At 42.0% G+C, this 14,334-nt stretch overlaps 1 protein-coding gene across 2 annotated transcripts; it reads left to right on the plus strand.

The window, feature by feature from the left end:
• The first annotated feature begins 1,965 nt into the window (after positions 1 to 1,965).
• On the plus strand, positions 1,966 to 12,525 carry LOC140543661 (ADP-ribosylhydrolase ARH1-like). Of its 2 annotated transcripts, XM_072666777.1 has the most exons (8): positions 1,966 to 2,287; positions 4,186 to 4,291; positions 5,003 to 5,111; positions 5,190 to 5,288; positions 7,339 to 7,444; positions 7,544 to 7,810; positions 7,978 to 8,192; positions 9,247 to 12,525. In XM_072666777.1, exons 1-8 carry the CDS (start codon positions 2,280 to 2,282, stop codon positions 9,393 to 9,395), a joined length of 1,059 nt encoding a protein of 352 aa, XP_072522878.1. In that variant the 5' UTR covers positions 1,966 to 2,279; the 3' UTR covers positions 9,396 to 12,525. The 2 variants fall into 2 exon arrangements, with proteins under 2 accessions (XP_072522878.1, XP_072522877.1); XM_072666776.1 differs by lacking the exon at positions 1,966 to 2,287 and having other exon boundaries at positions 3,840 to 4,291.
• Positions 12,526 to 14,334: the final 1,809 nt, after the last annotated feature.

Here is a 14,334-nt window from a genome sequence, read left to right on the forward strand (position 1 = left end):
TACTTGTTGACGATGTTAGTCTTGCTGCTACAGTGCTACAGTGCAGCACTAAACAAGCAAACCTCAGACACCAAACATGTTTCTGCTGATTGACTGCATTTGGGGCAAATGTTTCAAACTGTGTAAATGTGTTTTATTCACCAAACTAGTGTTTTTAATGTGTTTCAGGTGCCTTTTGAATACGCAGCTGGTGTGGTGAATACTGGGTGGATTTGCTGGCAGGAGGAATAAAAGTCCTCACACCACCTAGTGTCCAGCATTGTTCTCATTTGAGGCCAAACATTTCATGTGTGATTTTTTTTCCAGCCAACTCAATTATCCGTCCTCGCCATCCCGCCTCTCATGTAGTGCTTATAAAAACACAAACAAACACGGTTCTGCCTTTTTCATCCAACAGGAGCCGGGCGCAGTGCGGGACTTCTGGAGAGCTGCCACTGAGTGTCAGCGGGAGCTGCTGGTACAGTCAAGTTGTTTGCTATGTCTGTAAGCATTGCCTGTTTAATGCATTAATGCATATTCATAAGTTTCCTGTGACATTGCTGAGTGAACTGTCAAGAGTAGATGATATGATTTTGCATTTATGAATATCTAAAGCCTCTAGAATTCGCATTACCTCATGTATGATTAAAAAAAAACATTGGCTGTAATAAGACTTTGCTATATATTGTAAATGTACACTTTCTACCTACTGTCCAGTTTATTAGAAACCACTACTTCAATCTATCTATCTAACCAATTACAACATTTTGGGCCTAATGGTAGAGCAGGCAGGAGAGATCAGGGTTTAAATAAGTAACAGGGTTAATCTCACTTCTATCTGTCACTATTTTTAGTGGGATCAGATGAATCATACATAACACAGTAGTCAATCAGTGACTCTGGGAGGAACTAAAAAGGCAGAAGTATGTATGAATGTGCCAGACTAAACTACAGAAATATTTTTGAGAACTTCAACTACACCAACTGAATGCTCTGGCTAAAACAGACTAACCCTAGCTAACAGGTTTAATTCAGGCTAAAACAAAAAAACTTCAGCAAACCAATTTACCTCTGGTTAAGACAGGACCACTCTAGATACAGGTTTAACTCCGGCTAAGACAGTCTAACCCTAGTTAACAGGATTAACTCCGACACAGTCAGGCTAACTCGAGCTAACAGGTTTAATTCTGAGTATACAGGTAAATACAGCATCCTTTATCACTTTAATAGCATTCAATAACAGTTTGAGGGCCCTTGGGGAGTCAAGTCAAGTCAGTTCAAATTATTTATTTAGTGCTTTTTACAACAGACAGAAAAAAAATAAATAACATAAAAAGACATGAAAAATCTAAGACCCCCAGTGAGCAAACAAACGGTGACACTGGCCAGAAAAACTCCTTCAGAATTTGGCACATCAATATACTTAAGCTTAAGCAAATTTAAAAGTATGGTTCGGCAAACAAGGAGATCAACAATATCTCATAAGCTACTGCAGTCGATCAGCCAATATATGTTTGGTATGTGACGTTGGCTTCTTTAGGTTAGAACAGGAGATGCTACGCTAACACTGCTAACAAACACTGGACTTGGACTGTCACCAATCTCAGACCTGAGATACAAGCCAAAAACCTGTGGTAATTCTTCACTGTGCACTTCCTATCTGAGTGTAGTTCCTGGCACTTGAACGCTGTGTGGCTGGTGTGTAGAGGTTTGTAGTAAACAGCCCAGGTTCCTTTGAGACCATAATGAGCTGTGACATCCACACTGTCTGACATAATAAGCCTGTTTCTGCTTATAGGAAACTGCAAGTGTGTTGTAAATGTAACCTCACATGCTGCTGCTGTATAGCTGCTACATTTCTGGAACATGATGGTTCTCAAAAAACTCTGGCTTCTGCTGGGGGAAATAAATGAGTCTGTTTTTATTAGGGGAGAAATGGCGCCCCCATGAGAATATGGTGGATATTTCCCTTCACGGAAATGAAGGAAGGCTGCTTGTAAACAGTGAGCTCGTGTAGGCCTCATGCTTGTTTCGACAAGTCTGCTGAAATATAGCAGGCTAAAAGGCAATGCAGACGTTCTCTTCTGTCAAACCGGCCAGACAGATGTTCAGGATCAAACCTACAGCTGGACAGACGGTGAAGAAGTGGTGACTTGCTGAAACAACAGCACATTGTTTTGTCTTTCACAACCGGAACAGGATAGCTTCTGATCTATGAACCTTGTGCTGAAGTGCTATTCTGGAAAGGCTTTCATCTGTTACTGCATGAGAATCTGGCAACCCCCAGAAGGACTTTCAACATGGACAGGTAAGCAGGCCTGGGGCTAGCACTCCACATGGGCTCTGGAGCCTTTTTGTAACTAAATATGCACTATAACACTGTTGGAGTTACTCCTTTCAGTAACTTGTTTTGTACTGTACATGTTCATGTTTTTTGAGGCTAACAAGGCCTTGTATCTGATTATTACCAGAACATTCTTGTTGTTATTGTGGGTGTGGTAGGGAAGGATTTTTAGGGACGAATGTGTTCTACACTATTGGTCCCTGATTAAAATGATGATAGACTCAATGCACAAGTCATTTCAAAGCCCTGTTTTAGAGAAACATGTTTAGAGTGGTGGTCAATAGAACCAGACGCCTAAAGTCTGTGTTTAAGGCATCTTAAGCAAAAGCTCTCTCACAATAAGAGTTATTACCGAAAATATATACATGTTATGAAACCATTCATGGTGGAGGGTGTTTTACAGAAAGGTGGTCCCTGATAAAAACATGGTTTTAAATATACTTGTATAGGTTCATTGGTGGATTGGGATGGTAAATAAAATGACTATATTTGTGCTGTAAAAAAAAACTAGTCTAAGTCATGACGTGCAAATCCAGACAGTCTAAGGACTACATGTAGCCACAAAGCTAACAAATGTCTGTGATGCTGAGAGGAGATGTAATCTGAGGTTTGGGTCCCCTTGTTTGAAATTGGCAAACTGCCAGCCTCGCCGCTACTGAGGTGGTAACATACCTTTCGTGGCATTAGCATTGCTGCCTCGCCAGCAGTGCTGATGTGGTGAAGCTATATTCATGAGGTCCTGGGCCCTACACATCTAAAAACTAGTAAATATGGGGTCTACATCTTCAGGCTCTGAGAGTGAGGCCTGAGTCTTTCGAGCTTATTAAAATAACCTGAACTATGATTCTCACATTAGCACATCCACAACTCGCATGCAGTTTGTGTAGTACTAATCATTTAGACTATGATTCAGGTAAACTGGGAAAATCTGTATGGTTATTTCCCCATATGATTGCTTTAAATGACACTGAGGTATTGATCAATCAAAAGCCAGTCTCTGGCAGCTCAGCTCAGCTCAGCTAATGGTAAAGGGGGGGCCAAAAGGGTGGGTTCTGCCATCAAGAGAGACAGAGGAAGGATATAGTTCCTCTGTACTTGCAGGAAGGAGCAAGCGTTGGGAAATGCATGTTCAAACACCATATTATAACAGCTGCTTTGTGATGGTGAGTGGGTGGCAGTGATGGGAACTGACAGTACCGCCGGATAAAAACAGGCAGAATAGACCCAGACTGTGGCTGTGGGGAATTATTTGAGAAGCAGCTGTGTAAAATGTGCTAATGCAGTCGAAGTGACTGTGATAATACTACGGTCAATGTGCATCTAAACTACACTAAAATGCAGTTGCTTCAGATGCTAACTGTAATGGAACCTTCTACTGGATGCTAAATATACGTCCACATCCAGATGCTGTGGTTCTACTGCATGCTAAATACAGCAGTTCTTATAAGCATCCACAGCCTAAAGGAATGGTTTGGTGAAAATTCAAATGCATGTTGTTGATCAGCCAAGACCTGTTTAGTGTACAAATTGTACTTAGAACTACAAGGCTAACAAACACTCAATGGTCACCCAAAGGTTTTCTGTTAACATGCACCTATGATCAGATATAGATACTGATGTAGTTGACTGCTGGGGACAGACAATTTAGTCAACACTCATTTGTCCACATTAGCCTCTTACCTCTAGCACTAAATTAAAGAAGGTAAATTTGGACAATTAGTAAAAACATTCAATTAAGGGTCACGAGGGGTGAATACCTACATGATCACTGCAGTACATTAATGTAGCCTGTACTGGAGTTATAATTACAAGATGTTACGAGATGTTCAGAAGAAACTAATACACTCTCCTTATTGGCCCAGTTCTGCGACTCTCAAGCACTACATAGCCGGAATGCTGCTAAGTGGTGCTGGAGATGCCATTGGTTTCATGTGGGAGTTTGAATATTCCGGGCCAGCCATCCACCAGGTTAGTGTATTGGTGAAATTATTTCTGATTAACTGTGACCTAGCCCTAGTTCTGATAAACAATGAACATGTAAGTATATAACAAGTAAGTATATAGCTACATTATTCATGCATTACTGCTAGCATATTAACTAGCAAAATAGCACCATAATCACGCTAATCGTGTAAAATGTCAGTTTTGTAGTTTACTAGAGTACAATAATTGAAACAAAAGTATGTTAGCCCCAAGCCATCATACTAGCCAAATGCTAGCATGACATATGATAGAACTATGCATTTCAGGCATGTACAATGCAATTCAATGTAATATGATATGCTGTATTGTTACATCCCTAATTCTTTGGTGTAATACTGGTAGGAAGGGTGTTGAGCGCTAAGGGTACTGAATTCTAAAAGATTGATGACAGCGTCCTAGAAGAAACTAGATGGCTTGGCCACTGTTAAAGCATCACAAACAGTGGATTCTCATCCAGTGTCTAGATTTAGCTGCTGGCACAACATGTGTGCAGATGGCACATGGAGACATAGACTGGCAGGATGATGACAGCCTGCTTCTGACTAGCAGACTGGATCTTTTATAGTTCAGTTTACTCCAACTGTTAGAAAGCAGTGTAAAAGTGGGGGTTTGCTACTAAAGGAATTGCAGTTGGACATAAAGGAAGCTGAATCAGTACTGAAAAATATCACATCTTTCTTAAATCTTATTTGGTAGGCTGTAAAAAATCTTGGAGGCCTGAAGAACATCACAGCTAAACTGCCCGACTGGCCAGTCAGTGATGACACCGTTCTCCACCTGGCCACTGCTGAAGCTTTAGCAACAGGTATCTTTACCAAACCAGCTAATCAATTCTTCAGCTCATCCTGTGGGAAAGGCTGATATTGCTGTTGCTTTCTCCTAGGAAAAGAAGGGGAGCAGATTCTGCATGAATTGGCTCGCCATTATGTGAAGGGCATGAGGGACATGACTGGGAGGGCACCAGGTGGCACTACCATTACTGGTGAGAACACACAATAGTTTCTCACTGACATTTTTTTTTTTCGTTTTAGGTCAATTAGGATTACCAAAATTTGTATTTGCTAAATACCAGAATAATGAGATGAATTTTTTAAAGGAAATTTGTATTGTTTTCTTCAAAGTAATAAATACACTAAGATTACTGTGCCTTTAAACAATTTGGGACAGACCCTATGATGATGCCATGTCTTTGGAAGCTTCTGAGTTAATTAGAGACAAATATTTGAAGGCACACCTGAAACGCACTGCTCCTTTGTGTAACATCATGGTCGAAAGAAATCGGCCAAGAGATCAGGAAGAGAATTGTGGACTTGCACAAGTCTGGCTCATTCATGGGTGCAATTTCCAGATGCCTGAAGGTGCCTCGTTCATCTGTACAAAGAATTATATGCAAGTACAAACAAGATGGGAACATCCAGCCATCATACCGCTCAGGAAGGAGACAGGTTCTGTGTCCTAGAGACAAATGTGCTTTGGTACGAATGTGCCCAAATCGACCCAAGAGCAAAAGCTAAAGACCTTGTGAAGATGCTGGCTGAAGCTGGTAAGAGTGTCATTATCCACAGTGAAACGAGTACTGTATCCACATGGGCTGAAAGGCCACTCTGCCAGGAAGAAGCCATTACTCCAAAAGAAACACAAAAAGCCAGATTAATGTTTGCAAATGTGGAGTGGCCATCACAAAGCCTATTGAAAATTTATGGGCAAAGCTGAAAAGGCATGTGTGAGCAGAGCTGCCTACAAACATCACTCAGTTACACCAGTTCTGTCAGGAGGAATGAGCCAACTATTCCTGCCAACTATTGTGAGAAGCTTGTGGAAGGATACTAAAAATGTTTGACCCAAGTCATACAGTTTAAGAACAGTGGTACCAAATACTAATTTAATGTATTTAAACTTTTGAGTTTGAAGAAAGTAATAAAAATTGTGCAGCAGCTGACAGACTGGTGTACAGTCAACAACCTTCACTGGAATGTAGAGAAGACCAAGAAAATGGTTGTTGACTTCAGGAAAACAAGACAAGACCACTCTCCACTCAGCAGCAACGGCTCCTCTGTGGAGATCGTTAAGAGCACCAAGTTCCTTGGTGTCCACCTAGCGGAGAACCTCACCTGGTCCCTGAACACCATCTCTACAGCCAAGAAAGCCCAGCAGCGTCTCTACTACCTCCGGAAGCTGAGAAAGGCCCGTCTCCCTCCACCCATCCTCACCCTCTTCTATAGAGGGACCATAGAGAGCATCCTAAGCAGCTGCATTACTGCCTGGTTTGGGACCTGCACAGCCTCTGACCGCAAGACCCTCCAACGCATTGTGAGGACAGCTGAGAGGATCATCGGAGTCTTTCTCCCCTCCGTCATTGACATTTACACTGCCCGCTGCATCCGCAAAGCAAACAGCATTGTGGATGACTCCACCCACCCTTCACACAGACTGTTCTCCCTCCTGCCATCAAGAAGAAGGTACCGCAGCATCCGGTCCAACACGACCAGACTCTGCAACAGCTTCTTCCCCCAAGCCATCAGACTTCTCAACTCAACTCAACTTCTGAACTGATGTCTTTTCTGTTACATGCATCTCTCTCTCTCTCTCTCTCTCTCTCTAACCATTTACCCCAGATAAAATGGGAAGCATTGTTTGCACAAAGCATTTGCACTAATAACTTTACTACCTCACTGGACTCAAAATTTATTACACGCTGCATAATTTGCACACTACCCCCAATTATTTATTATTCTCTGTCTGTACTGTGTTGTGTTGTCTGTCCGCGCTTGTTTGTGTTGCACTTGTGTTTTGTATGCACTGTCTATGTTGCACCATGGTCCTGGAGGAACGTTGTTTCGTTTCACTGTGTACTCTGTATGTAGTTGAAATGACGATAAAAACCCACTTGACTTGACTTGACTTAATATATATACACCGAGAGAAAATACAGAAAGTGATGTCAATGATGCTCTCTTGGACCGCTGGCCATAAATGGCTGTAGCTTTGCCAGAGAAGGAGCGAAAAAATATGAATAACCTATCTATCCATAGGTGCATCACAGTTAAGGCCAGAGGATAAAGACGGCTACAGAATACCCTATAACCCAGGAAGTGGAGGATGTGGGGCTGCTATGAGGACCATGTGCATTGGCTTGAGGTAAGAGGAAGTGTAACTACCATAAAATAAGCCATGAGCCAAGTCCCTTTTTTATTTTTGGTTGCTTTCATGACAGACCTATCCTGATCATTCTGCCAGGTACCCTAAACCGGAGCAGCTGTCAACTCTAGTGGCTGTTGCTGTGGAGGCGGGAAGAATGACCCACAATCATCCAACCGGCTTCTTAGGCGGCGTGGCCTCAGCGCTATTCGCGGCCTATGCCATCCAGCGGCGTCCAATCATGACCTGGGGGCTGGGCTTGGTGAAGGAAGCGTGTCCAGTAGCGAGGGAGTTTGTGAAAACAGCAGGATACGCCGTGAGCAAGACTGAGAGAGACTGGGGATACTTCACTGACAAATGGGAATGGTGAGAAGCACCTTTTCCTACTCAAATATGCATTGGGCATTGGGCTGTGGAGTAGGGGAACTGAGTTGGAGTGGCAGGACTAATCGTCCAACATCATTACCACTATTTGTTCCCAAACCTTCAGCTCCAGATGAGTGCTTACCTCACCATAATATTTTTTCTCCCAGGTATCTGAAACGGAGAGGTTTGTCATCAGGGACCGGACCAGTGGTCTGGCCTGAACAGTATGGGCCAGCTGAACGAGACGAAGAATATAACAGCTTCAGTTGGAGTGGATGGGGAGGAAGCAGCGGCCATGATGCACCAATGATAGCACTGGATGCCCTTCTGGGGGCTGGCTCAGACTGGGAGAAGCTAATGGACAGAGTGGCATTTCATGGAGGTCAGCAATTTTCTCAGTCGCTCTGGTGTATTTCTTAGATCACAGCTGAATAATTTGGGATAATAATGGGAGCTCACTGACTGGTGATGTCATGCTTTTAAAACAGGTGGGAAAAAAACAAGCCCACCATAGTTGCAATTTTAGCGATGCCAAGTTTGATTGAAAAACAGAGCAAGGATGAACCGATTTATTCAATATGCCTGAAAACAGTGAACCATTGACTCGACTTTATGCTCTCAGATATGAAGTTTTATCCTCTAACCTGTGCTGTGGTGTTTTTAGCATCAGAACTTGTGACGGGAGCTCAGCAGTTAACCAACAGCAGCTGCACTGAGCTGTCTCTGATACTTGGTGGAGCTGTAGCTGAGGTAGTTAAGCAAAGGCTATCTTAGAGAGTGATCTACAGATCCATAACTATGAGGGGAAAACCTAAAATTCAGCTTTCTGTCCTGTCAGCAGCAGCTGCTCAAATCTTCCTCGTCTAAACATGTATAATTGGGGTTTCAGTCAGCCAGACCTGAATGTATTCTGTGGTAAGCAGACTAATAAGACTAACCAGCTTATTTCCTGATTGAGAGCAGTTTAGCATTTGTAATTGTCAGACTGACAGTTTAATAAATTATTAAATATTTATTTATTTATTGATTGATTGATCACACATACAGGACTGTAGATATAGAACCTACTGGGAAAAAATACTGCTCAGTAAATATGGAACCTGGTGGAGCACATTTATGAGGGTAACAGGACATCTTTTGGATCAGATACAGGACAGTAGATAAAGCAGATATATAGAACTTGTTGGAACACAAAGAGGACAGTAGATATAGAGCACTGGTGAAACACATACAGGATATTCATTTTTGAAGATGGCGGTGAAGAAGTTCAGCATGAATGCAGGCCTGGATTGTAACTTCCAGTTTAGGGTTGGAGTCATGAAGGTCATTACAAACTGTGAAAGAATTTTGTTAAAGTCTATGAGGGATCGAAATGAGGCTTTTCACTGCACCAGAAAGGTGAGTTACATAACTATCTCTCTTTCCTTTGTGTGCAGGAGACAGCGACAGTACTGCGGTGATCGCCTGCTGCTGTTGGGGGCTGCTGTACGGAACAGAGGGAGTTCCTGAGTGTAACTACAGTAGTCTGGAGTACAGGGACAGACTGGAGAACAGCGCAAAAAAGCTTTATGACCTGTCGCACTGAAACTGGATAACCAACATGCCTTGGAACTCAGCACCGGCTCCTGGAACTGATTTTCATGTAGCACATAACTGAGTATAAATCTTCACTTATATTAATAAGAATGTACCTTTGTCTGGAGGGCTTGACTGGCATGTGTGGGTTTTTTTTGTTTGTTATTTTTTTTTTAGATTTGCGAGTATGCCTTCAACATATGATTGTATTATGAGATGCTGTATACGTCCTAGGGATGCCATGAGAACCCATACTTTGGTATGAAGTATACCAAATTCTAAAAATAAAAGGGATGGTACTAGTTTTCTAGGGCACTGAAAGGAACCAAAACTACCACAGTCATCATAGATACAGTGGTATGAACATTTTTGGGCACTCCTGATCATTTTGATGATTTTCCTTTATAAATCATTGGTTGTTCGGATCAGCAATTTCAGTTAAATATATCATAGAGCAGACGAACAAAATGATATTTGAAAAGAGAAATTAAGTTTATAGGATTTACAGAAAGTGTGCAATAAATATTTAAACGAAATTAGGCAGGTGCATAAATTTGGGCACCCCAACAGAAAAATTACATCAATATTTAGTAGATCCTCCTTTTGCAGAAATAACAGGTTGGTTGGTGTGGCGCAACAGATAACACCACTACCTGCCAATGAGTTACAACACCATGTGGGAGACCAGGGTTCGATTCCCGGTCTGGGTGACTATGCTGCGCTACACCAATAAGAGTCCTTGGGCAAGACTCCTAACACTACACTGGCCCTAGATGCCGTAAATGTAAATGTAACAGCCTCTAAATGCTTCCTATAGCTTCCAATGAGAGTCTGGATTCTGGGTGAAGGTATTTTGGACCATTGTTCTTTACAAAACATCTCCAGTTCAGTCAGGTTTGATGGTTTCCGAGCATGGACAGTCCGCTTTAAACCACACCACAGATTTTCAATAATATTCAGGTCTGGGGACTGAGATAGCCATTCCAGAACGTTGTACTTGTTCCTCTGCATGAATGCCTTAGTAGATTTTGAGCAGTGCTTAGGGTTGTTGTCTTGTTGAAGTATCCAGCCCTGGCTCAACTTCAACTTTGTCACTGATTCTTTAACACTGTTATCAAGAATCTGCTGATATTGACTGGAATCCATGCAACCCTCAACTTTAACAAGATTCCCAGTACCTGCACTGGCCACACAGCCCCACAGCATGATGGAACCACCACCCAAATTTACTGTGGGTAGCAAGTGTTTGTCTTGGAATGTGGTGTTCTTTTTCCGCCATGAATACCTCCCCTTGTTATGTCCAAATAACTACATTTTAGTTTCATCGGTCCACAGCACCTTATTCCAAAATGAAGCTGGCTTGTTCAAATGTGCATTAGCATACCTCCAGCGACATTTGTGGCATGTGCGCAGAAAAGGCTTCTTCTGCATTACTCTCCCATACAGCCTCTCCTTGTGCAAAGTGCACTGAATAGTTGAATGATGTACAGTGACACCATCTGCAGCAAGATGATGTTGTAGGTCTTCGGAGCTGGTCTGTGGGTTGACTATGACTGTTCTCACCATCCTTTGCCTCTGCCTATCTGAGTTTTTTCTTGGCCTGCCACTTCGGGCCTTAACTAGAACTGTGTTTGTGGTCTTCCATTTCCTCAACATGTTCCTCACAGTGGAAAGTGACAGCTGAAATCTCTGAGATAGCTTTTTGTATCGTTCCCCTAAACCAAGATGTTGAACAATCTGTTTTCAGGTCATTTGTGAGTTGTTTTGAGTCTCCCATGTTGCCACTTTTCAGAGAAGATACAAAGAGGAGAAAAACTTGCAATTGGCCACCTTAACCTCCTTCTCATAATTGAATTCACCTGTGTATGTAGGTCAAGAGTCAATGAGCTTACAAAACAAATTTTGTGTTTCAATAATTAGTGCTAAAGGTATTTAAATCAATAAAACAAGTGTGCCTAAATTTATGCACCAGCCTAATTTTGTTTAAATAATTATTGCACACTTTCTGTAATTCCTATAAACTTCATGAAATTGCATGAAATTGCTGATCCAAACAGTTAATGATATATAAAGGATCAAAATGATCAGGGGTGCCCAAACTTTTTCATACCACTGTACATGTGATTTCTACGGAATTGATGGGGCAACAAAATAATCCTACACATGTAGAGGGCAAAGAAGGAGGATGGTAACTATAACAACTTGTGGAATAACATCGGGAGTTGATTCAGTATGCCAATGCGTCACCAAGCAATTGGAATGTAAGGAGGAAACAACTCAAAGACAGTCCTCTAGATCTGTAAACAGAATTCGAGATGAGCGAGTTTCATCGAAATGTTCTGAAACTGAAATTATACTGTTGTTTATGAATTCATAGAAAGACAATAACATGAGTTCAGAAAAGACGTGGTGAAACACATTCAGAATGGTAGACTGAGAAACTGGTGGAACACAAAGAGAACAGTAGATTTAGGGCACTGGTGGAACACATGCAGGACCACAGATATAAAATCAGGTGGAAAATATTTAGGATGGCAGACTGAGACCCTGGTGGAACACATACACGGCAGCAGATATAGAACCATGTGGACAAAATTCATGATGGTATATAAGAAAACCTGTTTTGTACTGTCCTGTATGTAATCCAATAGAACTAGTCAAATAGAACTAGACACAAAAAGAATATGGGGCACTGGTGAAATACCAAGACAGTAGATACAGGGCACTGGCTGAACACATACAGAACTGTACATATAGCACCTGGTAGAAAAATACTGGACTGTAAACATAGGACCTGGCGGAACACGTTCATGATATTAAATACGGAAACCTATTGGACCACATAGAGGACAGTCATTCATGTTAAAATTGAACTGGTTTATTTTTTTCTAAAAATTTGTGTCAAGTATCATAGAATTTTTGCTGCATTGGTACAGACTATCCAAATGTAGGTATTGTGACATCCCTACTACGTCTACGCTACTACAGAAAATGCTGTATCACTGTTCACGCTAACCTGCCTATAATTACTATTACACTATGACTTTGCAGTTGGATGCCCTGTTGATGAAAATCTACAGCACTGTGCTAAGGTTTTCTACAAGAACAGCACTGCCTTAATTAAATAATTGCTAACAGCATTGTGTCTTTCTTTCCATTATTCTATTTTCAGTGTCCTGGTGTGCATTTTGAAATACAGACAATGTAACAGCCATCCCATCAAAGTACAAATTAATACCCACCACAATATCTAAACGCTCACACCATAGCAGTGGCAAACACTGTGCATTTGACTTCATCACATGTGTCTGACAGCTGAAAATTAGGTTTTACTACATAATGGGTCAAGAAATGCTGTAAACACACATCTCACATGTTTCCCTCAGCGTTGCTGTTGTCTGCTCTCACTGGCTCTGCTGGGGTGAAGCAGGGGTGGGCCGTATTACTTTTTTATGACTATGTCATTGTGATGCACAGTTTACTGTTCTAAGCGTATTGTGGATATGTTCAGTGTTCAAGAACACTGCAGGATAATTCATTCATAATTTAGTGTTGTTTAACTGAACGGAGTGCAGCTAATCTTGAGTAAAAATCACTATCGGAGTATCGGAGTTGCACTAAGCGTGCTGGGTGGCCCTTGCTTTGAGCTAGACGGCTCAAGAACAGTGCGTAAAGAGCTTCATGGAATGGGTTTCCATGGCTGAACAGCTGCATCCAAGCCTTACATCACCAAGCGCAATGCAAAGCGTTGGATGCAGTGGTGCAAAGCACGACACTACTGGACTCTAGAGCAGCTGAGACGTGTTCTTTGGAGTGACGAATCACGCAATCTGATGGATGAGGTCTGGGTTTGCTGGTTGCCAGGAGAACAACACTTGTCTGACTGCATTCAACCCTTCGGATGAGAACAGGATGTCTCAAGTTCATATGCCTGCGAAGGCAAGCGAGTGACTAAAAAGCCTCAGGCAAGGGCGTCACTAGAGAGTTAAGCCACAGCAAGGAAGAGAAACCTACGCTAAAGACTGGTGGCGGCTTTTCAGCGGTACTTTTCCCATTACCTCTATTTGTCACTCACAAACAGGTGCGCCATACAGTTGGGGCAGTCAGGCCGATTCTAAGGGCCTGTGACTGAAAGGGGCCCTAATTGAGTATTGAGTGTTAATTGAGTATTTGGGAAGAATTGTGGGGCCCAGGGTAATATCTTTTCATGGGACCCAAAAAAATCTGGCAACATACCTGATCACAAAGGCCCTGTGCCACAGCTCGGCTCTGGTAGAGGCACGTGGTACAGGTCCCTCCCAATCTAAACGTTTTTTCACAGTTGAACTAGTGCCTTCTCAGCCGATTTCATTCCCAGTCGGTGTGACTGTAGCTTTATGGATGGGGGGGCCCAAGTCTTTGCTAGAGGATTAAATAAATGAAAAAAGGCCTTAAAACATTATGAGATCTTCGTGGTCAGGATTATACACAGATCTAATATGACGTCAATGCTCTCCTTCAACTTCTAAATCTTCAGGCAAAATCTTCCCACCTGACCGGCCTTTTCAGTCCCTTGCTTCTCTTTAAAGAATTCCATATGTCCATCTAGAAGTTGAAAAACAGAGACATAAAACTGGTTGTCAACGCTGTTTCAACGACTTCTTTCACGGACATTGAATCACTAATCAACTATCTATGACTACTACTGATGTGACTGTTGTGAACTATATGAGAAACAACAAACAACAAAAATATCATCCAATCAACCATCTTTTTTTTAGATATTTGTGATCATAAAACCCTTCACAAATGTTGTACAATCACATACCACAATACAACGTGCAAGTAATTGGCTTCAGCTAGGTTAGCTACAAATGTTACAATTGTACACAAGTGTAGCCCCAAAGTCATTGTTCTCCACCTATCCAGCAGAATCAGAGCAACAAGATCTTTTCCTTTCTGGGTGTTTC

Source organism: Salminus brasiliensis, chromosome 22, assembly GCF_030463535.1.
Source record: "Salminus brasiliensis chromosome 22, fSalBra1.hap2, whole genome shotgun sequence".
In the NCBI taxonomy this organism is placed as follows: Eukaryota; Metazoa; Chordata; class Actinopteri; order Characiformes; family Bryconidae; genus Salminus; species Salminus brasiliensis.

Excerpts from the sequence above, each read along its gene's own strand:
- LOC140543661 (XM_072666776.1), top strand. The coding sequence starts at position 4,136 with ATGTTACGAGATGTTCAGAAGAAACTAATACACTCTCCTTATTGGCCC. Across the intron at positions 4,292-5,002 it reads CCGGGCCAGCCATCCACCAG|GCTGTAAAAAATCTTGGAGG; the intron begins GTTAGTGTATTG and ends CTTATTTGGTAG. Across the intron at positions 7,811-7,977 it reads TTCACTGACAAATGGGAATG|GTATCTGAAACGGAGAGGTT; the intron begins GTGAGAAGCACC and ends TTTTTCTCCCAG.